The sequence below is a fragment of the Hypanus sabinus genome, chromosome 20 (genome assembly GCF_030144855.1).
Source record: "Hypanus sabinus isolate sHypSab1 chromosome 20, sHypSab1.hap1, whole genome shotgun sequence".
Lineage (NCBI taxonomy): Eukaryota > Metazoa > Chordata > Chondrichthyes > Myliobatiformes > Dasyatidae > Hypanus > Hypanus sabinus.
This window is the reverse complement of record NC_082725.1, coordinates 12887315-12914763: the sequence shown is the minus strand read 5'-3', so window position 1 is coordinate 12914763 and position 27449 is coordinate 12887315. Positions and strand designations below refer to the sequence as shown.

At 45.0% G+C, this 27449-nt stretch overlaps 1 protein-coding gene across 2 annotated transcripts in view; it reads right to left on the bottom strand.

Annotated features, from left to right (window-relative positions):
- The window catches only part of osbpl3b (oxysterol binding protein-like 3b), a 166546-nt gene that overhangs the window by 14259 nt on the left and 124838 nt on the right, over positions 1-27449 (bottom strand). For both annotated transcript variants that reach the window (XM_059945110.1, XM_059945111.1), the window contains 2 exons: positions 25766-25910; positions 22146-22272 (listed from right to left, as the gene is read on the bottom strand). In XM_059945110.1, the coding sequence (XP_059801093.1) occupies positions 22146-22272; positions 25766-25910 (272 nt within the window). The remainder of the gene's footprint in view (positions 1-22145; positions 22273-25765; positions 25911-27449) is intronic.

Below are 27449 nucleotides of genomic sequence, written 5' to 3'. Positions count from 1 at the left end.
ATATTGTTATTTCTTGCTCCTTATTTATTTCTATTTATTATTTGCATTTGCACAGTTTGTTTACAGTTTATGGATCCTCTTTACAGTTTAAGTATACTCGCAGAAAAAGAATCGCAGGGTTGTATGTGGTGACTTGTATGTACTCTGATAATAGATTTTACTTCGAACTCTGAACGTAATCTCATTGAATTTTTGTGGAGCTGTGATCAAGGATTAGATTACTGTACAGAGCTTCACTGGGATGAGCCTTCATTAGTGGGTAACTTGTGTGATTCTATTGTTATGTGATAATATTACTCTAAAGTCTTCCTAAGCACTAGAATTCAAGATTCAAGATTGATTATTGTCATTCCTCTGTACGTGTGTGGAGAACAACAAAAAGGTTGTTGTGGATCTGTTGCAGCTTAAGAAACACTAAATATAAATAATAAACATAAATATGTATACAAAGTGATGCTAGGTGATGTGTATGTAGTGGTGGTGGGTGGAGGAGAATGATGGTTTGGGGGAGGTTCGGAGTCGTTTTTTGAATCTAGTGGATGCTACATAGCCTCTTCCCTGACAAAAGTGGATGTAACAGTTCATAAGCAGCGTGGCTGGGATCCTTCATGACATTTCTGGCCTCTTTCTGATAATACATTCAGTGCCAGTTTATTAGGTACACCTGCTCGTTAATGCAAATATCTAATCGGCCAAACATGTGGCAGCAAATTGATGCATAAACACATGAAGGCATGGTTACGAGGATCAGTTGTTGTTCAGAACAAACATCAGAATGGGGAAGAAATGTGATCCAAGTAATTTTGACCGCGGAATGATTGTTGGTGCCAGACGGGATGGTTTGGAGATTCTCAGAAAATGCTGATTTTATCAGGATTTCCACACACAACAGTTTCCAGAGTTTACAGAGAATGCTGCGAAAAACAAATAATTCAGTGAGTGGCACTTCTGTGGGTGAAAACGCCTTGTTAATGAGAGCTCAGAGGAGAATGGCCCGACTTGTTCGAGCTGATAAATAGAGGATAGTAACTACGCGTTACAACAGTGGTGTGTGGAATAGCGTCTCCGAATGCACATGGCAAACCCTGAAGTGGGTGGGCTACAGCAGCAGAAGATCACACTGGATTTCCCTCCTGTACCTCCTCGAGTGACCAGAGTGCCTGTCCTTGACGGCGGGCAAGTTGGAGCCAATGATGTGTTGGGCTGCGTTAACTACCTGGTGTAGAGCCCTCCTTTTCAGCATCACCTTCTACTGAATTAGTTTAGTTTATTACAAGTACCAAGTTCAAGTTCAGTTCACTGTCATTCTAATATGACACTGGACAAAGGTGGACAACACAGTATATATAACTCACAGACACACCACATAAAGTAAAAATGCCACAGATAAATTAACAAATAATGTGTATTTATGACAGAAGTTAAACTAAACAGTATAACACTACTGGCACTTCATATGTCAGGAGATTTGGGTGGTGGCAGGGAGTTCAGTAGTCTTATGGCCTGAGAGAAGAAGCTGTTTTCCCATTCTAACAATTCTTGTCTTAATACCATGGTACCTCTCGCCTGGTGGTACAGGGTCAAAGAGATTGTTGCATGGAAGAGAGGGACCATTGACAATGCTAAGGGCAGTAGAATTAAGATAGTTTTTTCCAACCCCCACCCTAGAAAGTAAAATTTAGTTGTGTTACAGCATCAATTTCAGTACGTAAAAACAAACTCCATATTGAACCACTGACTGAGAAAAGAAAACACAATGTTGTCTTTTGGGTCTAATCTAACTTTACAATAACTAGAAGATAATTCTACCTCAGAATTTTCATACCTTCAAAATCTTAGATGAGAAAAATTAACGAACTAACAATTGTGGCAGAGAATAAATCTGTTCTCACTGGGGATAAGGCACTTATTATTTAGAGCAAGACCGTGAGAATGGAGATGGAGAGGAAAAAATCTAAACCTCTCATTAGCAAACAAGACACACAAATGTGAGTAACAAACAAGCATGCTACTGATAAACCACAGTCTGCCTTAGAATACAGATCATAGCATAAAGTGTTGTGAGAACAGGGTCTTAACTGTATGAACGTATCTCCTAAGCTATAGCCAGTAACGTAGGGTTGAAATCCAAAACGAGTACAAAATATTAACTATTAAATTAGAAAAGGCTCAGTGATCAGTAAACAACTGGATTTTCATAAAGACTCATCATGCTCACCACTATCACATTAAGCACAGCATCACAGCAATGTGGGTACTTCGCAAGTTATCAGGTGGTCGCACCATGAAACAACAAAGAAACTATCCCCACTTGAGCATGCAGACTTGTGCCCGTAAAGACTGAAGGAATCATGGCCTAGAAGAGCATCCAGCTGCAGCTTCTAACAAAAACTCCAGATCCTTCAAGACACGGAAGGGGTGATAGCTAGGGCATATCGAGAGGTAATTACACACAAGGGCATGGACTACTTCCACTCCAGAGACATGAGGACTGACCTTGGGGTGATGCTCAATTGCTATGCCAATATCAACCACTAAACTGAACAACCAAGATCTTAAATGGTTGACCAGGTAGAAGGGTCTAACAGTCCGAATGAAGGATCTCAGCCTGAAATGTCAATTGTTTACTCTTTTTCCTGTTTTCTACCTGACTTGAGTTCTTCCAGCAATTTTTGTTTTGCTTTCGATTTCCTCATGCAAAGGTCTAACATATCTCCTCTGGGTCCACATTTTATGCTTTGCTGGTTTCCTTTAAATGAGACATTAAACTTCTCTGACCTTTTGGGCAGATGTGAAAGATCCCACAGAGCCGATTTGAAGGAAAGACCCTCAAATCCCTCCAACATCCTGACCAATATTTATCCCTGAATCAATTTCAATCAGATCATCATCATTATCATGCGCCGTATCGTATCGATGTGGGCGATCATGCTCTTATTCACGACCGTGATCGTTCTTGGCAAATTTTTCTATAAAAGTGGCTTGCCATTGCCTTCTTCTGGTTGGTGTCTTTACAAGACGGGTGAGCCCAGCCATTATCAATACACTTCAGAGATTGGCTGCCTGGTGTCAGTGGTCACATAACCAGGACTTGGATCTGCAGTAGCAGATACCACACCTTGCCCAAGGGTGACCAGCAGGCTAGTGGGGGGAAGGAGCGTCTTACACCTCCTTTGGTAGAGATTTATCTCCCCTACTTCCACCTGATTCAGTCAGATATCTGAACCATTAGATTAATAAAGTTTGTGGAGGCTTGCTGGTCATAAATTGGAAATACATTGCAACACCTATGGCATGTTTTTTGGGCACCGGGCGATTAGTCAACAGAGCGATGTAGCTTGTAGAGACAGTAGCACAGCACCAGAGACCTGGGTTAAAACCACAGACGGTTGTGGAGGCCAAGTCATTGGTTATGTTTAAAGCAGAGGCTGATAGATTCTTGATTAGTCAGGGTATGAAAGGATATGGGTAGAAAGCAGGAGAATGGGGCTGACATGAAATGGCAGAGCAGACTTGATGGGCCAAATGGCCTAATTTTGCTCCTTTATCTTATGGAAACTGAAAGGTCTGAATATAGACAAGTCAGCCAGAACAGACGGTGTGCCCCAGGGTTCAAAGAGGTGGCTGAAGAGATCATGGAGGCAATAGTAATAATCTTTCAAGAATTAATAGATTTTTGAATGGTTCCAGAAAATTGGAAAATTGCAAATGTTACTCCACTCTTCAAGAAGAGAGAGAGGCAGAAGAAAGGAAATTATAGACCAGTTAACCTGAACTGTGTGGTAGGGAAGATGTTGGAGTCAATTATTAAGGATGAGGTCTCAGGGTACTTGGAGGTACATGATAAAATAGGCTGTAGTCAGCATGGCTTCCTCAAGGAAAAATCTTGCCTGATAAATCTGCTGGAATTCTTTGAAGAACTAACAAGCAAGATAGACAAAGGAGAATTGGTTGATGTTGTGTACTTGGATTTACAGAAGGCCTTTGACAAGTGGCCACACATGAGGCTGCTTAACAAGCTACGAGCCCATGGTATTACAGGAAAGATTTTAACATGGATAAAGCAGTGGCTGATGGGTAGGAGGCAAAGAGTGGGAATAAACAAAAAACTGAGGTGCAAAGAGTCCATGTGGGAAGGGAGGAGGAGTGGGAGGGAGAGAGAGGGTGAGGGAGAGTGGGAGGGAGATGTGGAGCGGGAGAGGGGAGGGGGAGAGGGAAGGGAGAGAGGGAGAGAGTGGGAGATGGTAGGTAGTAGGGGACGGGTGGGAAAGTGGGAGAGGGGGCAAGGGGGGATGCAGGGTTTAGGGGTTAGGGGAGATGGGTGTTTGAGGAGGCAGGCAGGGAGGGAAAGAGGTAGAGAGGGAAGGAAAGGGAAAGAGAAGGAGAGAGGGAAAGACTTTCTGGTTCAGAATGATACTGAGGAGTCAAATCAAGTACACCTGACATTGCCTGTACTCGGTAATGGAGATATCCGGTGTGAGAATGAAAGTGACGAATGACAATTTTAGATCGGAATTGCAATCAGACAATCCTTTCTGCTTCCCCTCAGGGGTCCTGACATCACAAATGCCAGCCCTCATCAGATTAACATCAGGAAACATCAGCAGTCCCTGACAGCACTCGACTCAACAAAGCTGAAGACTTGTCTTACATGATTCAACAATTCCCCGGCCATGTTTGTCTGGTTCCAGTGAAAGTACAACAAGGGGATCTAACAAGCAATATGGAAAGACGTAGAGAAAAGCTAAAGGAAGACTAACCCAGTCCCACTATTTCCAACAGTTGACCCTCAATTAGCTAACTGATGTATACAGTGGCACTGACAGTGTTATAACTTCATGGAGAACATTCTGACAGGCTGCATCACTGTCTGGTATGGCGGGGGGGGGGGGGGGCACCCACACAGGACCAAAAGCTACAGAAAGTTGTACAATTAGTCAGCTCCATCTTGGGTACTAGCCTCCATAGTATCCAAAACACTTTCAAGGGGCAGTGCCTCAGAAAGGCAACGCCCATTATAATGGACCCCAGCACCCAGGACATGCCCCCTTCTCATTGTCACTGTCAGGAAGGAGGTACAGAAGACTGAAGGCACACACTCAGTGATTCATTCACTTCTTCCTCTCTGCCGTCCCATGGACATTGAACCCAAGAACACTACCTCACTTTGTTTTAAATATAAATTATTTCTGTTTTTGCACTATCAAACCTATTCAATATACACACACACACACACACACACACACACACACTTAATGTAATTTATTTATTTACTTTCTATATTATCATGTATTGAACTGCTGATGCTAAGGTAACAAATTTTAGGACACATGCCGGTGATAATAAACCTATTTTGATTCTGATAGTTAATCACAGATAACAACATAATAACATTAGAAATAGGAGAAGGAGTAGGCCATGTGGCTCGTCGAACCTGCTCCGCCATTCAATAAGATCATGGCTGATCTGGCCATGGACTCATCTCCACCTACCCGCCTTTTCCCCATAACCCTTAATTCCCCTACTCTGCAAAAATCTATCCAACCTTCTCTTAAATATACTTACTGAGGTAGCCTCCACTGCTTCATTGGGCAGAGAATTCCACAGATTCACCACTCTCTGGAAAAGCAGCTCCTCCTCATCTCCGTCCTAAATCTACTTCCCTGAATCTTGAGGTTATGTCCCCTGGTTCTAGTCTCACCTACTAGTGGAAACAACTTTCCTGCCTCTATCTTATCTATCCCTTTCATAATTTTATATGTTTTTATGAGATCTCCTCTCATCCTTCTGAATTCCAGCGAGTACAATCCCAGGCGACTCAATCTCTTCTCGTGGTCTAACCCCCTCATCTCTGGAATCAACCTGGTGAACCTACTCTGCACTGCCTCCAAAGCCAGTATATCCCTCCACAAACAAGGAGACCAGAACTGCACACAGTACTCCAGGTGTGGCCTCACCAGTACCCTGTACAGTTGCAGCGTGACCTCCCTGCTCTTAAATTCAATCCCTCCAGCAATGAATGCCAACATCCCATTTGCCTTCTTGATGGCCTGCTGCACCTGCAAACCAACCTTTTGTGATTCATGCACAAGCGCTCCCAAGTCCCTCTGCAAGGCAGCATGCTGCAATTTTTTACCATTTAAATAATAATCTGGTCTTCCAATTTTCCTTCTCTGCCACTGGCTCAATTACTTCCTTTGCAAGAAGTTGATCCAAGGGTTAAGAGCCCTTCCAAGAGCCTCGCCAGTGTCCCAGTAGCTTCCACTAGTCCAGAAATGGCAGGTTTAGATTTGATCCCCTCTGGACTCCTGTTTCAGATCTCCTGCAGAGCCCTCCCTTACGAACAATAAACCCTTTACTGGTCTGCCACACAACCAAGCTGATGTGTAACAGCCTTTATTGTAATGACCTGGAAGATTTCTCAGCAGTGTGGAAGAACAGAGGGACCTTGGGGTCCACATCGTTCGATCCCTCAAAGCTGATAAGAAGGCACAAGGTGTGTTGGCCTTTATTAGTCAGGGGATTGAGTTCAGGAGCTGTGAAGTAATAACTGCAGCTGTATAAAACCCTGGTTAAATCATACTTGGAATATCGTGTTGGGTTGTAGTCATCCCATTAGAGAAAGGGTGTGGAAGTTTTAGAGAGAGTCCAGAAGAGATTTATCAGGATTAGAGAGCCTGGATTAGAGAGCATATCTAACTGGAGAGGAAAGGTTGACTGAGCTGGAGCTTTTCTCTTTGAAGCAAAAGAGGATGAGAGTTGGCTTGATAAAGGTGTACAAAATAATAAGAGGCATAGATTGAGTGGATAGCCAGAGATACCCTCATCCCTTAGGTGGAAATGGCTAATATAAAGGGGCATGATTTTAAGGTGATTGAAGGATAGTGTAGAGAGGATGTCAGAGGCAGGTTTTATGTACGCAGAGAATGGAGGGTATGTGCAACGCCTTGCTGGGTGTGGTGGTAGAGACAGATACATTAGGGACATATGAGAAACTATTAGATAGTGAAAGTCAAAAGACACAATAATTTTTTTTTAATCAGAGCACTTTCTTGCAGGCATTTACAGGAAAACACACGGATTGTAGAAAATGGAGAGCTATGTAGGATGTTATATTGACCTCGGGGTAGGTTAAGAGGTTGGCACAACATTGTGGGCCGAAGGGCCTGTATTGTGCAGTAATGTTTGATGTTTAAGTCAATTAGAGTAAGCAGCTGGGAAGAAACACATAAGCTATTGTTAATGCTCAGACTGTGCCTCTAGAAAGTGAAGCAGATACTAAATGATGCAGAAGTGATCAATTAAAAGGCTGCCTGCTCACTGTGGGATACTGACATCATAGGGAACTTCATAAAATTTTAAAAAGTTCTCCTCAAGTTGCCCTTCCAGATTTTCCACTAAGTACACACAATTCAACACCACCCACTCTATTGCCACGTCAGCGCTTCTGTACACAATCTGTTTCCCAACCATCACTTTGGTCTGTTAATGAGAGGAACCCCAAAATCCAAATCAAGCAATATCAAAAACTGTGGAAAAAATGAAGGATGGTGAAATAACGCACAGCTAGAGTTCAACTCCACTTTGTATTTATTTCCCAAAGTCTGAATTTCAGGTTTAAGACATGGGAGCAGAATCAGGCTATTCAGCCCATCGAGTTTGCTGCACCATTTGATTTATTGTCCTTTTTATCCTCTGCCTTCTACTTGTTACCTTTGACACCATTACTAATCAAGAACCTATCAAACTCAGCTTTAAGTACACCCAATGACTTGGCCTCCACAGCCATCTGTGGCAATGAATTCCACAGATTCACCACTTTCTGGCTAAAGAAATTCCTCCTTATCTCCACTCTAAATAGACACCCTTCTATTCTGAGAGTGCGATCCTCTGATCCTGGATTTTCTCACTATTTGAAACAATCTTTACACATTTGCTCTATCCACGTCTTTCAATATTTGGCAGTTCACAATGAGAAAATTCCTCATTCTTCAAAACTCCAGCGAGTACGGTCACAGAGCCATCAAATGCTCCTCATACCCTTTCAAATTTCAAAATAAATTTAGTATGTAAGTACAGATACATGCCGGGGATTCATTTTCTTGCAAGCATTCACAATAGAACAAAGAAATACAATGGAATCAACGAGAAACTACACGCCAAGAAGACAAACGAGATGGCAAATCATGCAATTAAAATAAATAAGTCAATAAATAATACTGAGAACATGAGCTGTAGCATCCTTGAAAACAGATTTTGGAATCAGTTCAGCGTTGAGGAGAGAAGTTATCCACGCTGGTTCAGCGGATTATGATTCATCATTCTCGTGACCCTCCTCTGGCCCTTTTCCAATGCCACCCTTCCTTTCAAAAATATGAGACCCAAATCTGCTCACAATACTGTATTGTAGATGTCGCCTAACAAATACCCTAGAAAGCCTCAGCTTTACATCCTTGCCTTTATACAATTGCGCCCTCTGGATATTTTCTGCTTTGCTCAAACTATTCCCTAGTGTGCCAGCAGGTGGAGCTAAAGGTACAGACAAGCACAGGGAGAATTCATAATGTCATATGTTGACTATACATTCCTTTCCCTAGATGCTGCCTGGCCTGCTGGATTCCTCCAGCATTTCAGTTAGGATTTTTCAGTTAGTCCTGATGAAGGGTCTCGGCCCGAAACGTCGACAGCACTTCTCCCTATAGATGCTGCCTGACCTGCTGCGTTCCACCAGCATTTGGTGTATTGCTCTGGATTTCCAGCATTTGCAGAATCTCTTGTGTTTATATTTTAATGCTTTATGTAAACAAAAAGTTCGATTTGAAATTCCACTTAAAACACTCCACTGTTTCTCACGCAGTTCTGAACATAGTAAAGCTCTACTCATGAATATTTGGGGAGATAAATGCAGGTTACTGGCAATGCCACTTGTTTCCCTGACATCCCGAATTTAATCCAGGACCTCTCATTGCAATATCAAAACTTCTACGCAGTGTGGACAGAAAATCTCAAGGTGCCTGCAAGGTAACGGGGACAGTCCTGCATCTAACTGCATTGCATCAAGTCACAACAACCACACATACTTTGGACTACATCATGCCTTTTCTGTTACAAAGTACCCTCAGTAGCCTGTTTATTGGGTACTCCCTACATCTAATAAAGTGGCCACTTGGCGCATGCTTGTGGTGTTCAGCTGCTATAGCCCACCCACTTCAACGTTCAACATGTTATGCATTCAGAGATAATGTTCTGCACACCACTGCTTTGACCATGGTTATTTAACTTACTGTTGCTTCCCTGTCAGCTTGAACCAGTCTGGCCATTCGCCTCTGATCTCTCCCAGTAACTAGGCAGTTTCAGCTACAGATCTGTCGCTCACTGGATTATTTCTCACACCATTCTCTATAAACTCCAGAGAATGTTGCACATGAAAATCCCAGGAGCTCAACAGCTTCTGAAATACACAAACTGCCCTGTCTGGCACTAACAAGCATTTCACAGTCAAAGTCACTCAGATCCCATTTCTTCCCTCATTTTGATGATTGGACTGAACAACAACTGAACCTCTTGACCTTGTCTGCATGCTTTTGTGAGCCAATCACATGATTGGCTGATTAGATATTTGCATTAACAAGCAGGTGTACAGGTGTATCTTTGAATGTACTAGGAAAAGCTATTGAGATACATAAAGGGATATTAAAAGGAGTTATTCAAAATCTTGTTTAAAGAGACAGGACTTATTTTTTGGCGGCATCCCAACAACGGAAGGAGGTGACACACACACACAAAATGGTGGAGGAACTCTGTCGAGTTACAGTTGATGTTTTGGGCCAAGACCCTTCATGAGTCCAGGTGGCTAGAGGGAGGCAAGGGTACAGACAGTAAAAATAAAAATTAAAGGTTAGCTTTGTTTGTCACATGTACATTGAAATATCGGAGCATGCAGTGAAATGAGCTTTTTGCATCCGATCAAATCAGTGGGGATTGTGCTGGGTTGCCCGCAAGTGTTGCTGTAGCGATGTGCTACACACAGCGCTGAAATAACGACACACAGTTGGTAAGTCGTTTCGAGACTAGTTTATTCAAACTTCGCGGCGCTGGAATTTAAATCCCTAGCGCCCGCCCTCTCCAGGCGGAAATGGCGTCAGGGGTGCATTACCAAAGTCTCCCCCCGCACGCTGGCTATTTGTGAGCCGGTTCGCCTGCACAGAGAGTGGGTCGCCACATAACCGCCCCCCCGCCCAGAACCCGCGATACACCCCCCAATGTCCACAGTCTGGATCAGCCTGTGTTTGGGAGGTCTGCCTCTGCGCCGCGGTGCCTGAATCTCAACCGGCTGCGCCAAGTCCACATGGGCTGGGTTGATTTGGTCCACCGTGAAAATCTCCTTTTTCCCCCCAATGTCCAGAACATACGTGGACCCGTTGTTGTTGATCACCTTGAATGGCCCCTTGTACGGCCGCTGTAATGGTGCCCGGTGTCCGCCCCTTTGTACAAACACAAACTTACAGTTCTGCAGGTCTTTGGGTACATGGGTCGGGGTCTGTCCATGCTGTGAAGTCGGTACGGGGGCCAGGTTGCCGAGCCTTTCGCATAGTCTGTCTAGGACGGCTGCGGGTTCTTCCTCTTGCCCCCTTGGGGCTGGTATGAGCTCTCCTGGGACAGCCAGGGGCGCGCCATACATCAACTCGGTTGACGAGGCGTGCAGATCCTCTTTGGGCACTGTGCAAATTCCAAGCACGACCCAGGGAAGCTCGTCCACCCAGTTAGGTCTTCTCAGGCGGGCCATGAGAGCCGACTTCAAGTGACGGTGGAAGCGTTCCACTAGTCCGTTCAACTGTGGGTGGTAGGCAGTTGTGTGGTGCAGCTGCGTTCCCAACAGGCTGGCCACAGCCGACTACAGGCTGGGAGGTGAACTGGGGGCCTCTGTCAGAGGTAATATGGGCCGGTACCCTGAAGCGTGCTACCCAGGTTGCAATCAGTACTCAGGTGCAGGAATCGGCAGATGTGTCGGTGAGCGGGACCGCCTCTGGCCACCTCATGAACCGGTCTACCATAGTTAGGAGGTACCGCGCTCCTCGGGACACTGGTAGGGGGCCCACGATATCCACATGAATGTGGTCGAACCTCCGGTGGGTGGGTTCAAACTGCTGTGGCGGGGCTTTAGTGTGCCGCTGCACCTTGTCTGTTTGGCACGGCGCGCACGTTCTGGCCCATACACTGACCTGCTTGCGAAGTCCGTGCCACGCGAACTTGCTGGAGACCAGCCAGACGGTTGTCCTGATACATGGGTGCGCCAAACCGTGTACGGAGTCGAAAGCTCGCTGCCTCCAGGCTGCCGGGATGATGGGGCGAGGTTGTCCGGTAGCCACGTCGCACAGGAGGGTCCTCTCACCTGGGCCTACAAGAAAGTCTTGCAGCTGCAAACCCGAGACTGCGGTCCCGTAGCTGGGCATCTCGTCGTCTGCCTGCTGCGCCTCCGCCAGTGCTGCATAGTCCACCCCCAGGGACAGGGCCTGGACAGCTGGTCTGGAGAGTGCGTCCACCACGACGTTGTCCTTTCTCGAGACATGCTGGATGTCCGTCGTGTACTCGGAGATGTAGGACAGATGTCGCTGCTGGCGAGCCGACCAGGGATCGGACACCTTCGTGAACGCAAAGGTCAACGGTTTGTGGTCCGTGAACGCGGTGAACGGCCTGCCTTCTAGGAAGTACCTGAAATGCTGTATTGCCAGATGCAGTGCCAACAGCTCCCGGTCGAAAGCACTGTACTTGAGTTTGGGTGGTCGTAGGTGCTTGCTGAAGAATGCCAGGGGTTGCCAGCGCCCCTCGATGAGCTGCTCTAGCACCCCACCGACTGCTGTGTCGGATGCGTCCACCGTGAGGGCGGTCGGAACATCCGTTCTGGGGTGCAACAGCATCGCGGCATCTGCCAAGGCTTCCTTGGCTTTAACGAAAGTGGCCGCGGCCTCCTCGTCCCAAGTAATGTCCTTGCCTTTACCCGACATCAGGGTGTACAAAGGGCACATGATACGGGCTGCTGAAAGGAGGAAACGGTGGTAGAAGTTCACCATACCAACGAACTCCTGCAGGCCTTTGACCGTGTTGGGCCGGGCAAAGCGGCTGATCGCGCCTACCTTGGCGGGCAGAGGTGTTGCCCCGTCTTTGGTAATCCTGTGGCCCAGGAAGTCGATGGTATCGAGACCGAACTGGCATTTGGCTGGGTTGATCGTGAAGCCGAAAACTCAGGCGGGAGTAGAGCTGGCGGAGCTGGGACAGATGCTTCTGACGACAACTGCTGGCTATAAGGATGTCGTCCAAATAGATGAACGCAAAGTCCAGGTCGCGTCCCACCGCGTCCATTAGCGGCTGGAACGTCTGTGCGGCATTCTTCAGGCCGAATGGCATTCGGAGGAACTCGAACAGGCCGAACGGGGTGATGAGTGCTGTTTTGGGGATGTCTTCGGGGTGCACCGGGATTTGATGGTATCCCCGGACGAGGTCTACTTTGGAAAAGATTCTTGCCTCGTGCAGGTTTGCTGCAAAGTCCTGTATGTGCAACATGGGGTAGCGGTCTGGAGTGGTAGCCTTGTTCAGTCTGCAGTAGTCGCCGCATGGTCTCCAACCCCCGGCTGCTTTGGACACCATGTGCAGGGGGGAGGCCCATAGGCTGTCGGACCTCTGTACGATCCCCAATTCCTCCATCCTCTTGAACTCCTCCTTCGCCAGGTGGAGCTTTTCCGGGGGGAGCCTTCGTGCGCGGGCGTGGAGGGGTGGTCCCTGGGTCGGAATGTGGTGCTGTACCCCGTGTCTGGGCATGGCTGCTATGAATTGTGGTGCCAGAATCGATGGAAAGTCCGCCAGGATTCTGGTGAATTCGTTGTCCGACAGCGTGATGGAGTCCAGGTGTGGGGCCGGCAACTTGGCTTCACCCAGGGAGAATGTCTGGAAAGTCTCGGCATGTACCAGTCTTTTCCCTTGCAAGTCGACCAGCAGGCTGTGAGCTCGCAAGAAGTCCGCCCCCAGGAGTGGTTGGGCCACCACGGCCAGTGTGAAGTCCCACGTGAACCAGCTGGCATCGAACTGCAGCTGCACTGTGTGGTTGCCGTAGGTCCGTATCGTGTTGCCGTTTGCGGCCCTCAGGGTGGGTCCTGGCTTCCTGTTGCGGGTGTCGTACCCCGTCAGGGGCAAGACGCTGATCTCCACTCTGGTGTCGACCAATAAGCAGCGTCCCGACTGTTTGTCCCAGACGTACAAGAGGAAGTCCTGGTGGCCAGCTGCCATAGTCATTAACGGCAGCTGGCCCTTGCAGGGCGGGTGACAATGGCGAGCTTTTGTGCCCCACCACTGGTGGTAGAAACACCACTGTTCACTGTCCTCCTCACTCCTGCTGTGTTGTGTGCGTCCCCCTGCCGGGCCTGGTCTGGTCCGCTGTTAGGCGCTTAGCCTGGTAATCTGACCAACGGATGCCACGCTCTCCCTCTTGGCTTTCCACAGCACGTCTGCCTGGGCCGCCACCTTCCGGGGGTCGCTGAAATCTGCGTCGGCCAGCAGCAGATGTATGTCCTCGGGCAGTCGCTCTGGGAACGCTTGCTCGAACATGAGGCAGGGCTTTTGTCCGTCAGCCAGGGACAACATCTCGTTCATCAATGCTGATGGCAGTCTGTCTCCCAAACCGTCCAGGTGAAGCAGGCGGGCACTTCACTCATGCCATGAGAGGCCAAAGGTCCCAATGAGCAGCGCTTTGCATGCTTCATATTTGCTGCCTTCCGGGGGCGACTGTATGGAATCCGCAACCTGGGCAGCCGTCTCCTGGTCAAGGGCGCTCACCACGTGGTAGTAACACGTGGAATCAGAGGATATCTGCCAAATCTGGAACTGGGCTTCTGCTTGGCTAAACCACACGCGTGGTCGCAGGGTCCAGAAAGTCGGCAGTTTTAGCGAAATTGCGTGAACAGATGAAGAGTCGGTCATCTTTGGTCCAAATCCCGTTTGGACCGTCGGGGTCACCAATGTAGTTTATTCAAACTTCACGGCGCTGGCATTTAATCCCTAGCGCCCGCCCTCTTCGGGCAGAAATGACGTCAGAGGTGCATTACCAAAGTCTCCCCCTGCGCGCTGGCTATTTGTGAGCTGGTTCGCCTGCGCAGAAAGTGGGTCGCCACATTGCCACATTTCCAGCACCAACTACTCATGAATTCCAACCATGCATCTTTGGACTAAGAGGAAACAGGAGCACCCAGAGGAAACCTGAGCAGTCATGGGGAGGATGAGCGTGCAAACTCCTTACAGACAATGGTGGGTCACTGGTACTGCAACTGTGTTACGCTCACCACTACACTACCATGTTGCCCCTCACTATTATCACAGTAATATTTTGGATTATTTCAGATTGGTATGTACAACAAGTGGCTGGCCAATAATACCCTGGAATGGCTAAGGCCGGCAGTAACAAAGGATGAGAGAGTGTTTCAACAGGAACTAAGCTGAGACTGGAGCCAGAGCTGGTAAAAGGTCATCTTACAGATGTGGCATGTCATCTGAAGCTCATCTCAGAGTCAGATATATACAGCAAAATGACAACTAGTCTCGGCTTGAGTTCAGTCTGACAAATTACAGCCTAAACAACAACAGCTGGTGAGTTGATTCTGTGCAGAATCAGAATCAGATTTAGATTTATTATCACTGACATATAGTACTGTGCAAAAGTCTTGGCCATATATACAGTGTATAGCTAGGGTGCCTGAGACTTTGGCACAGTACTGTATTTGTAATTGTGGAGCGGAGAGTGAGTTTGTAAATCTGGCGGGAGCAAAGGATGTTGGGAGTGGTGAGGGTGGAAGGTGTGGAACAGGTAGCTGCGAAGGAGGCCAAGTGTGGGGAATGGCGTGGGTCAGACACACCCAGCCCTGAGGCACCAGGCAAGGTAATTTAATTCCAAACAATTGGTTTATTAATCACCAAAGAATGTCTCTCTGGTGCTTCTCACTCCCTTCCCCTTTTCCCATCCATGATTCCCCTCTCCCATTCCCACTCTCAGTCCACAATAGATCAGAATCAGGTTTATCATCACGCACTTTTTTTATGCAGCAGCAGTACAGAGCAAAACATAAAATTACTACTGTATGGTGCAGGACTCTTTGGCACCCTTGCTCTACAGTATGTAGGTGGCTAGACTTTTGCACAGTACTGTATGTCATGAAATCTGTTGTTTTGAGGCAGCAGTACAGTGCAGTATTTAATAAACAGAAGCCCAGGGAATGGGGTTGAGAGGGAAACTAAATCAGCCATGACAGAATGTCGGAGCAGACACAATGGGCCGGATAGCCTAATTCTGCTCCTGTATCTCATTGTCTTATGGTCATAAATTGATGGAGGAAGAGAGCGAGAGAGGGGAGAGGGAAGGGGGGAGGGGGAGGGGGAAGGGGAGGGAGAGGGAGAGGGGGAGGGGGAGGGGGAGGGGGAGGGGGAGGGGGAGGGGGAGGGGGAGGGAGAGGGAGAGGGAGAGGGAGAGGGAGAGGGAGAGGGAGAGGGAGAGGGAGAGGGAGAGGGAGAGGGAGAGGGAGAGGGAGAGGGAGAGGGAGAGGGAGAGGGAGAGGGAGAGGGAGAGAGAGAGAGAGAGAGAGAGGGAGAGAGAGAGAGAGAGAGAGAGAGAGAGAGAGATATTAAGAGAACTAGAGGACTTAGGGCAGTGGGGAGTGCAGGAGGCATTTTAGAAGCCCATCTCAGAAGGCCAGAAGTGTCAAAGCCAACTCACTAGAAATTTTAATGACATGGTTGCTTCTGTCCCTTATTAATAGTGAGGGTGGAGAAAACGAGGGATATAGGTTTAAGATGCTCGTTTACAACAGACAGAAACTTGGGTTATTTTATCTTCCAAACAATCCTGAACAACCGGACAATGTGACTAAACCTGTTTTTCACCAGATCCTCTCAACTCTACATCTGCACTCCTTGGAACAGAAATGAGAGTTGTGTTACTGGATTTGTCAAGGTGAAAAGAAAGCAATGATCCTAAAAGGAGACCAGGGTAATGCATGTTAGGGACATGCCATGCAGAAATTATCTGAGGCTGCCAGTGAGTGAAAATATCAGTAACTTCTCAGCAGATCCGGGTAGGAAACCTTTGCGATTACCTCATTTTCTGCATTGTTGAATTTTTTGCTGAACTTTTTAGCAGAAATGCACACTTCTATGTTTGGAGGAAATAGGGCACTGCACACCAACAAAAATAACCTCATCCCAACTGTGAAGCCTGGAGGAGGGAGCACATGACTTGGGGCTGCTTTGCTGCCTCAGGGTCTGAACTTGCAATCATTGAGGGAACAATGAATTCTAAATTGTATAAAGATATTTTACAGGAGAATGTCAGGGCAGTGGTCTGTCACTTAAATATTAATAGAAGTTGGATGATGTAACAAGACTAGGATCCGAAACACAAGAGTAAATCAAGAACAGAATGTTTTAAGAAGAAGAAAATATGTGTTTTGGAATGGCCAAGTCAGAATCTAGAGCTTAACCCGATTGAGATGCTGTGGTATGACCAGGAGAGGGTTTTTCATGCAAAGTATCCCAGAAATATTGATGAACTGAAACAGTTGTGCATGGAGGATTGGTCTAAAATTCCTCCTTGCTATTGTTCAAGTCTGATCAGCAGCTATTGGAGGTTATAGCTGCTAAAGGTGGTTAAACCAGTTATTAAATACAAGGGTTAAACACACTTTTTCCTGCCTGGACTGTGAATGATTAAACAATGTGTTCAATAAAGACGTGAAAGGTATATTTGCCTGTGTGTTATTAGTTTAGGCAGATTGCGTTTGCCTATTATCATGACTTTGATGAAGATCAGACCTGTTTTATGAGTAGTTAATGCAGAAAACTAGGTATTGGCAAGGGTTCACAAACTTTTTATAGCTCTAAGACTTTTGCACAGTGCTGTACACTCCATAGCCACTTTATTAGGTACAGGAGTTGAACATGGTGTGGTCTTCTGCTGTTGTAACCCATCCACTTTAAGGTTTGATGTGCTGTGCATTCAGAGATGCTCTTCTGCACACCACTATTGTAACTTGTGGTTACTTGAGTTACTGTCATCTTAAACCAATCTGGCCATTCTCCTCTGACCTCTCTCATCAACAAGGTGTTTTCACCCACAGAACTGCTGCTCACTGGATGTTTTACATTTTTCACACCATTCTCTATAAATGCTAGAGATTGCTGTGTGTGAAAATCCTAAGGGATCAGCATTTTCTGAGACCATCTGGCACCAATAATTATCCCACTGTCAAAATCACCCAAATCACATTTCTTCCCCATTCTGATGTTCTGTCTGAACAAAAACTCTAAATCAGGAGTTCCCAACCTTTCTTATGCCATGGACCTCTATCTTTAACCGAGTCTATGGACTCCATGATGGGAACCCTTACTCTAAATGGAAGCTCTTCAGCCTAGCTGTCTTGGACTGCTACGATAGATGACTTTTTACCTCTCCTCGCCTTCCTATTTCTTCCTGGACCCCTTGCTCCTTCCCTATCTCCCCCTGGTCCACTTTACTCTCCTAGAAGATTCCTTCCACTCTGCCCCTTGACCTTTCCCATTCACCTATCACCTTCTAGCTACTTTCCTTCCCTCCCCCCACCTTTTCATTCTGGCATCTTCCCCCTTCCTTCTCAGTCCTGAAGAAGGGCCTCGGCCCGAAATGTTGAAGGCTTACTCTTTTCCATAGATGCTGCCTGACCTGCTGAGTGCCCCCAGCAAGTCATGTGTGTTACTCTGGATTTCTAGTATCTGCAGATGCTCTTGTACTTACTATATCAGTGTCACCCTTAACTGCTTGTGCCTATTGTGGGGTAAAGCAAGGATTACATTATATTCCTTCAAGGTTCAAAGTAAATTTATTGCCAAAGTACGTATTGTCACCATATTCATTTTCTTGCAGGCATTCACAGTAGAACAAAGAAATAGTGTAGGATCAATGAAAAACTGCAAAGACTGACATACAAGGAGTATGCAAAAGAAGACAATCTGTGCAAATACAAAAAACAAATAAAACTGAGAACATGAGTGGCACAGTCTTTGAAAGTGAGTTGGTTCATGGATTAAATAAAGGTGATTAAGAGCCATTCCACTTCATGTAATTTGTTCTTGAGTAGTACCATAACTACAACTGGAATGAATACATGCCTTTTAAGAAAGGAGTTGTATTTGTGTCATTGCTATGGTGATATAGGTGGATACCAGTGAAGTTATGCGGTAAACCAGGTATTCATTGTGTATTGCACTAAGTACGTAGATGTTCAAACATGCAGGAAATGTACAAAATGATTGAACAGTAGTTCTTGATGTAAGGATGCCAGAACTCCCTGAATTCATCATTATTTGTTGCATAGCAAAACATTAAGAAATACAAACAGATCAGGGATTCAGAAGGAATTAGCAATGGGAGAGTCATTCTTTTACAATTATTCATAATATCCTTAAGGGTTTATCTGAGGATTCATCCAAGAGGAATTTTATAATTTTCAGTGAGGTCTGGACCCAAATGTCTGCAAAACGTAACACAAGAAAGGCATTTGACTTCAGTTGGAAATTAGTCAGGAAGTGGAATACAGATGACATTAGCAAGAAGCGAAAAATATTGTGCCAGTAACTTCTTACTGTATCTGTGAGCTGATGAGAGATGAGAGGGTTATGCATAGCTCTGTATACAAAATTATTATTACATACCATATACTGAATATAATATACACTGGATTATATACTGTAAAAACAGCAAATGATATACATATACTGTAGATAGCTAGGGTGCCTAAGACTTTTGCACAATACTGTAGTAATTTTATGTATTTCACTGTCCTGCTGCCACAAAAAAAAGACAAATTTCATATGTGAATGATGAGAAAACCTGATTCTGATATGGTCTCTATTGGGAACTAAGAGTGGGAAGGGGACAGGGACAGGGGGATCATGGTTGGGAAAAGGGGAAGGGAGAGGGGAGGGAGCCGGAAGCACCAGAAAGACATTCTGAAATGATCGATAAACCAGTTGTTTGGAATCAAATTATCTTGCACGCTGTGTCAGAGCTGGGTGTGTCTGCACTCACACCACTCTTCCGCCCCCACCACCCCTCTGGCACCTCTCCTGTGGTGCTCCACCCTCGCCATTCCCAACATTCTTTACTCCCACCAGATTTACAAACTCGTTCTCTGTCCACGTTGACAAATATAGTCCTGTGCAAACATCTTAGAGATCCTGGCTATATAAATATGTGCCTAAGAATTTTGCACAGTACTATATCTTGCATGTGAGTGGCAGGGTGGAGATACGTCTCTATCAAAGGAGGTGTGAGGCGCTTCTTCCCTCCGCTAGCCTGCAGGTCACCCTTGGGCAAGGTGCCGCACCTGCTTAGCCCCTCCGGATCAGAGTCATGTGAAGCCATGGGATCAGGTGGTGGATGGTCATATGAGCAGCTGGTGAACATCACACGTCTTGGTCGTGCGACCACTGACACTAGGTGAACAACTTCTGAGGTGTGTTGATAATGTCTGGGGTCAACCATCTTGTAAAGACACTGCCCAGAAGAAGACAATGGGAAATCACTTCTGTAGAAAAATATGCCAAGAATAATCATGGTCGAGACCATAATCACCCACGTCATACAACACGGCACATAATGAATGAACGATTATATCTTGCTTATCCAAATGTCCAGACATCACCAGATTTGGGGTAGAAATTGGGGCAAAAGCTGGAAACTACAAAGGGAAAAATTTGGTAGGTAGATAAAACAAAGGCAAATGGAGTTCAACATAGACAACTAGGGGACTATCCCATCTGCACACAAGATAGATAACCATCTATTTTTTGAAATGATGGCCTATAAGGAGGAAATACAGAATTGAATGAGGTTGAGAACCCAAGAAAAAAAAACAATAAATCAGTAAACGTATACAAACTGAAGTCAACGCAAAAGAGAGGCCAACAGAGCCCTGACTATTACCCTGAGGGAACAAGTTTACAAAGGTTGAAGTTTTGCACAAGTTACTTTAAATAGACTACACCTTGAATTCTGCATTCAAGGCAATCCTGCAGCAGGTATTCATTTGCCTTTAAGCCTCACTGCAAGTACAGTGAGCTCAGGAGGTTGAATTATTTTACTACATTGCACTGCAACAGGTGCACAAAGTGCTGGAGGAACTGGGCAGGTCAGGCAGCATCAACGTAAAGGAATAAACAGTCGACGCTTCTGGCCAGAAACCCTTCATCAGGACTGGAAAGGAGGGGTTGAAATTTTCAGAAATTATATGTGGCTATATACAACCCTGGGATTCATTTTCTTGTGGGCATGCTCAATAAATCCATAACCATTATAATAACCATTGTTGAATCAATGAAATACCACACCGACTTGGGCATTCAACCAGTGTGCAAAATACAACAGACTGTGCAATTATAAAAAGAAATAAATATTAATAAGTAAATAAGTCATAAATATTGAGAACATGAGATGAAGAGTCCTTGAAAGTGAGTCCATTGGTTGTGGGAACATTTCCAATGAATGGTCAAGTGAAGTTATCCCCATTTGTTCAAGAGCCTGATGGTTGAGGGGTTGTAACTGTTCCTGAACATGGTGGTGTGAGTCCTGAGGCTCCTGTATCTCCTTTCTGATGGTGGCAGTTAGAAGAGAGCATGTCCTGAGTGGTGGGGGGTCCCTGATGATGGATGCTGCTTCCCTGTGACAATGCTTTGTGTGGATGTGTTCAATGGCGGTGAAGGCTTTACCCATGATGGACTGGGCCATATCTACTATTTTTTGTGGGATCAGCTTCAATTCCAAAGGCACTGTGGACAATCTCCAAGGGCAATAAATGGGCATAATGCTTGATGCTATTTAATATTTAAACATAGCGTTTTATAACATGGACAGGTGCAACACTCAAATGGGGCAGTCACTCTTCCTTTTAATTTTAGAGTTGATTTTAATTCAGTTGTAATTTAGATGTCATTCTGAACAATTCAGACATTATTTTTAAATGTGGTCATCGTGTTTTTAGTCATTGAGTTGCCAGTGCGTTGTTTTGCACTGAATAGAGAAGTGCTGCAGTCTCACGGCCCTCAGAAATGACCAAAAAGCTCTAATTAAGTAACTAACTGCACTGTAGCGCTGCCACAAAGCAACAGATTTCACAACTTATGTCAGTGACAATAACCCTGATTCCGATTCTGAAAAATTTAAAATGCTAGCTTAGCACCTTGTCTTCTGAAAATATAATGAGATAGTGACCATAACAAAAATGGTCAAATAGTATATGGGTGAATTCAACACCACTTTTGTTGAGAAATGGTGTTAAGAAAAACAATGAAGATGCTGGAAATCTGAAAAGGCGATAGGAAATACTCGGCAGGTTAGGCAACATTTCTGGATAAAGTGTATGTCAAACTGTGCTCCCTTTCTACAGATGCAGGTTTGAAATGCCAACTTCCCCGTCATTTCCTGTTACAAATCTGCAGGACCTTACTTTTTGAAGTTTGACTTCGAAATTTGTCAGAAGTATTACAATAATTTTGCAACTCCAAGTATATTTCTTGAATGTTAATACTGTTAGATTCAAAATACAAGGGAAAGTCAAAGCCTGAATTCTGAACAGCCGATCCTTTAATCGGTCATTGTATCTTCCACCACTTATGGCTGAATCTCAGGACACCTGTCAGTTAATTGACTCATCAATACTCGAGTGTAGCAAACTGCTACAAGACACATAACAACTTGCTGCCTATTAGAAAAAAATGTTTTATAAGAAAAAAAGGCTGTTTTTTTTCCTTTTCAGCTGATGGTCCCACACTCCCACCACACTCGACCCACCCTCACTCCACTCCCATGAAATAAATCATCCACCAGCCCCCATCCCACCCTTGGAAATTTATCACTTAAACACACTCGTACAGTAGAAGATCAGCGGCCCTTTGGCAGGCTCCTACCAAGAGCTACCACACCCCTGTGCTACCAAATGAGCAACATCCACAGCTCTCTGGACTGATGAACTGGGCAGTTGCCATCAACAAAACTAATTTTGTGCCCTCACGTATAAAGCCAAGCTTCCAGAAAATGGACGAAGGTAATCATGGAGTTGCATCGATTAAGTGCATACCTTTGATCAGGCCTAAACCTCGTGTCAGTTTGTGGAAGGCATGGTCTTTCTTCAGGTTCCAGCTCATTTAATCCCAGTGAAAATTTGGTGAGACCATAGTACTGCTCAAAGTCTTTTGGCATGGGATCTACAAAAGAGAAATAAACACAAAAATGTAAAAAAACAGAGCAACATAGGTTTTGATACAATATCAGACCTTATACCCACTGCTTTCAAATGACTTCCAAGTCCACATCTGAAAGGGAATAAAAGACTTATCCTCAGAAACGATGAGCAACTGTTTAACGTGTGAGCAGCCACATATTTCTCTAATTTTCAGCACCGTACAAATACAATTTACTAAAACATTTACCTCAGAGATAGCCCCCAGAAAGATAAATTTAATCAACTTGAAATTAATGCTTGGTAATCAAATTTATTAAAATTAGTGAAAATCCTAAATAGTGATTTTACAGAGCTTTAATTGTTGACAAGTGCCGATTTGGGAAGGTCAATTAAGGGCTGGAAGAAGCCCAGGGAGTATTGGTGCAGTGGGGCCGGGTCTGAGTGCGGGGGTGACCCAATGCTTGAACAATTTAACTGCCGGGTCAGGTGGACTGAAAAGGCAGAGTGTTGGGACTGGAAGCGAGGGTAGAGCTGGTTCTGCTCTGCGATGTTTTACTTCGCTCCCCTTGACGCTGAGGCTGAGGCTGTGAGACTGCTCCGGGTGCTATGGGCTTTGTGCCTGTACCCTTTGTGGTGATTTGCCCCTCTATACGAGACCGAGGCTATGGGCCTACTCCAGCTGCTCCGGGATTCGGGTCTTGATGCACCATCAATAACTCTCGGAGATGGGAGGTGAACGATAGGCTTTTATTAGCAGCAAAAGACCATGATTAGCAGCCAGAGACCACCACACAACATCCTGGAGACTGAGGGAGGAGCAGAGCCTCCAACCGCCTTTAAACAGGGGTCTGTGGGAGGAGCCACAGGAGCAGACAGCAGAGAGGCGTGTCCAGACGGGTATATGTAGTTCACCACAGGTCTGTGGACTCAATTTGGTTTGGAATGCTGTTGCTTGCTTTCATTGTTCGCATGATCTGTGTTTTTTAAAATTTCTCTGTTTCTGTGCACTGGGTGTTGATCCATTTTTTAAAAGGGGTTCTTTTGGATTTCTTGCTTTGTAGCTGCCTGTATGTAGACAAATCTCAAGGTTGTATAATTTACACATACTTTGATATTAAATGTACTTCTGAATCTTTGCTTTAGTGCCCTCCAAATACTTTTAGATTTCCCAGGTTTAATTTTTTTAAGAGCAACTCCATTAAACCAAGGCATCAGTTTTCACTATTTATTAGATCAGGGGATAGTTACACATATTGCAACAGAGTGAGACGCTGCCTTTTTGAGATGTCGCCTTTAGAAGCCATCCTCGATGGTGGGGAGACTCGTGCCCATGATAGAGCTGGCGGAGTTTGTATCCCTCCGCAGCTTTGCCAATCCTGTGCATTGGCCCCTCTGTACCACACGGTGATGCAGCCAGTTAGAACGGTCACCTCGGTACATCTGTGGAAATTTGCTCGAGTCTTTAGTGACATACCAAATCTCAAGTTCCTAATGAAATTTTGCAGGGCTTCAGGCACACCAATTTCCCCCGTACGCCATTAACTTCAGAAGAATACTTCTGTAGAGATTGTATCCTGTTTTGGATTTACCAGCTGTAAATTCACGTAGCCTGCAAGTCAGAACGTGTGAGCTAAGAAACATGATCTTTGATGAAAATCAATAGGTGCCCACAGTCTTTCCTTGTTTGAAGAAAATGCTGCTTATGCCAAAAAAAATTGAAAAGAACAGAAAACATTGGACCTACTCAGGTCAGGCCATACTTGAGGGATGAGAAACAGAGCCAACACATCAGGCTGAAAACACTTTTTAATTACACTACTGATGCACCATCAATAACTCACACTGAGACGTAAGGCGAGATATCGGCTTTTATTGACTGAAGAAGGAACCAGCAGTGAGTGACCATCATATTACATCCTGGAGAATGAGGCAGAGGATTAGACCTGAATCGCCTTTGTACAGGGGCCTGTGGGAGGAGCCACAGGAGCAGTCAGCAGGGGGTGTGTCCAGACAGGCACTCGTAGTTCACCACAACTACAACAGCTGGTTGTAGAGTACAACTACCCAACTACACATCACTGGCACTAATCTACCCACATCAATGACACGGAAAGGTGCGGGGAATGGGCCAGCAATATCATGAAGGATCCCACCCTTATGGACTGTTCGTCCCATTCCCATCAGGGAGGAGGCTGCACAGCGCTCACACCAGAGCCACTAAACTCAAAGACAGTTACTCTTCTCAAGCCGTCAGGCTGATCAACACCAGCCATTAACCCACCGCACCATCACTACATCCACATCAGCCGCCCCTTGGCACCCCTTATCCCATCACTTTACACTTACACTCCACACCTCATACCTACCCTGACACAATGAGTCACTGGCTCATTGTGTTTTCATCTGCTCTGCTGCTACCTAGAAGAGCTCCTCTTACCAAGTCACTCTGTCACTTTTATCATTTCCTATCAGAGTCACCTTATGTACAGATACTCCTGCACCTCGTGTCATTGTATGGACATACTGATTAGTCTATGAAGAATACCATGCAGAAGTCTTAGGCATATATATAGAGCTAGGATGCCCAAGACTTTTGCACAGTCTGTAAGTAATTTTCTGTATTGTACTGTACTGCAGCCACAAAAAAAAACTAATTTCATGATATATGTGAGTGATGATAAACCTGATTATGATATGGGTCTCCACTGTGGTCTGAGAGTGGGAAGGGGACAGGGGGAGGGGAATCATGGTTAGGAAAAGGGGAAGGAAGAGTGGAGGGAGCGGAAAGCACCAGACAGGTATTCTGTAATGATCAATAAGCCACAGGTAATTGCTTGAAATCAGCTGCCCTTGCCTAGTGTCTCAGGGCTGGTTGTCTCTGTATCCGTGTCAACCCTTGTCCCTGGCACTCCTTCTCTCTCACCTGCCCCACACTCTCCTGCGGAGCTCCACCCACGCAACATCTTTAGCTCCAACAATCTCGATCTCCGCTCCATGTTGACAAATACTGTACTGTGCAAAAAGTCATATTTTTTATATATATATATATACACACACACACATACACACACACACACACACACACACACACATATATACACACACACATGCACACACACCTGAGAATTTTGCACAGTACTGTATAAAAGCTCAACTTTTCCCCACATCAGATAGGCAAATCAAACACCACTTCTGACATCGTACAAAACGGGCAGGCAAAGTACAGAGCATTAACATTCCACACCTTCAAATATTCTAATCAGAGCCTACCAGCTCCCTTGTGATTTTGCCGTCAAATGAAGCTCAGCTGATGGCAATGTGTTAAACGTAACCAGAAATATTATAAAATTTATCACACTTGGTCATAAACTTACTCATTACAACCTCTGCTTTCCCTGAATTTGATGAGCGTCCTCTAAAGAAAAAGATTAATCATTTTTATTCAGCAACTTTTTGTCCTTCGTAGAAATATATAACAACAGGGTATTACGAGATATTTGGCATAAATCACCTACTTGGTCTCCAGATGCATGTTGCTGAGGGGAGCGTCCCACTATACATGCCTTCGTGCCACTTCCCAAAGAGTTGATTTACTACCTCACCGTTTTGGTTCATTATGATCCCTTCAACCTCATTAACGTTTGAATTCCAGTATCTTGCCTAAAATATCAAAGAAAACTGGTAAATAGGATATGCCAGAATGATGAACGTCAAAAAGGATTGGAAAGCTAAAACTGCCACAAACATGGAAGCTGGATCTGTCTGAAGACTGATTTTTAACTGCTGGAATTCCTCTGGGTCGCCAACATCTTCAGAATTGCTTGTGTTTAATTGCTTGTTTCTAAGTTTTAAAGTCAAATACTCTCTCTTATCAACAATACTGTTCCAGAATAAAGCATTTGCTTTGACCTGTTTTATATTAGTTTAGCCAAATTCAGTAAAGTCAGCATTCATTACTTCATGTCAATTTAATTTAAAATCTGGAGGGTTTATTTATTTTTAAAATTTTAATTAGAGATACAAAACATAACATGCCCTTCTGGACTGTGGAAAGAAGCTGGAACATCCAGAGGAAACTCATATGGTCACTGGGAGAACGTACAAACTCTTTTCTGATAGAGGCAGGAATTGAACCCACAGGGCTGGTGCTGTAAAGTGTGGCGCTAACGGCTACACCACCGTGCAGCCCCCAAGTCAAGTTTAATCAAGCATGTAGGGCCTTAGAGGCCTGTTCATCAGTCTTCCCAATAACTTGTTCTGGTAACAAGAAGATTTTACTAAGTCATGTGGATATTATGATGGCCCTTAAAGATTGCTTCAATATTCTAATCAGCCTTGATAATAAAGTTAAATATTTATGAAATATAAAATTATAGTATTATAAAATATAGAAGCAAAGATGTAATGCTGGGGCTTTATACAACATTGTTTAGACTGTACATGGAGTATTGTAAGTATTTTTGGCCCCTTATCTAAGGAAGAATGTGCTGGCACTGGAGCAGGTCCAGTGGAGATTCACAAGGATGATCCTGAGAATGAAAGGGTTAACATATGGGGTTCACTTAATGGCACTGGGCTTGTACTCACTGGAGTTTAGAAGCATGGGAGGAGACCTCATTAAGCCCTATTGGAAGGCCTAGACAGAGTGGGCATTTAGAGTGTTTCTATAATAGGGAATCTAGGACTAGTGGGCACAGCCTCACATTAGAAGGACATCCCTTTAGAACAGAGATAAGGAGAAATTTCTTTAGCCAGTGGGTGGTGAATCTGTGGGATTCATGGACAGCTGTGGAGGCCAAGTTACTGGGTATATTTAAATTGGAAGTTGATAGGTTCTTGATTAATAAGGACGTCAATGGTTATGGGGAAAAGGCAGGAGAATGGGGTTGAGAGGCCTGGTGAATCATCCATGATGCAATGGCAGAGCAGTCTCAATAGTCCAAACGGCCTAATTCTACTCCTACATCTTATCATCTGATATTACTGACCAATGGCTGAAATCCAATGTATTGCCACAAAGGCATGGTAAAACTTGCAGGCTGTCCAGCACGATCCTAGCTATTTGATTAGATGCATACGACACATCTCACTGTAAGTTTTGATGTACATGAGACAAATAAACGTAATCTTTAAAAACAATCTTCAAACATTGCTGAAGAAACTCTACAGTCTGAAATTATTGATCAGATAGGAGGCTTT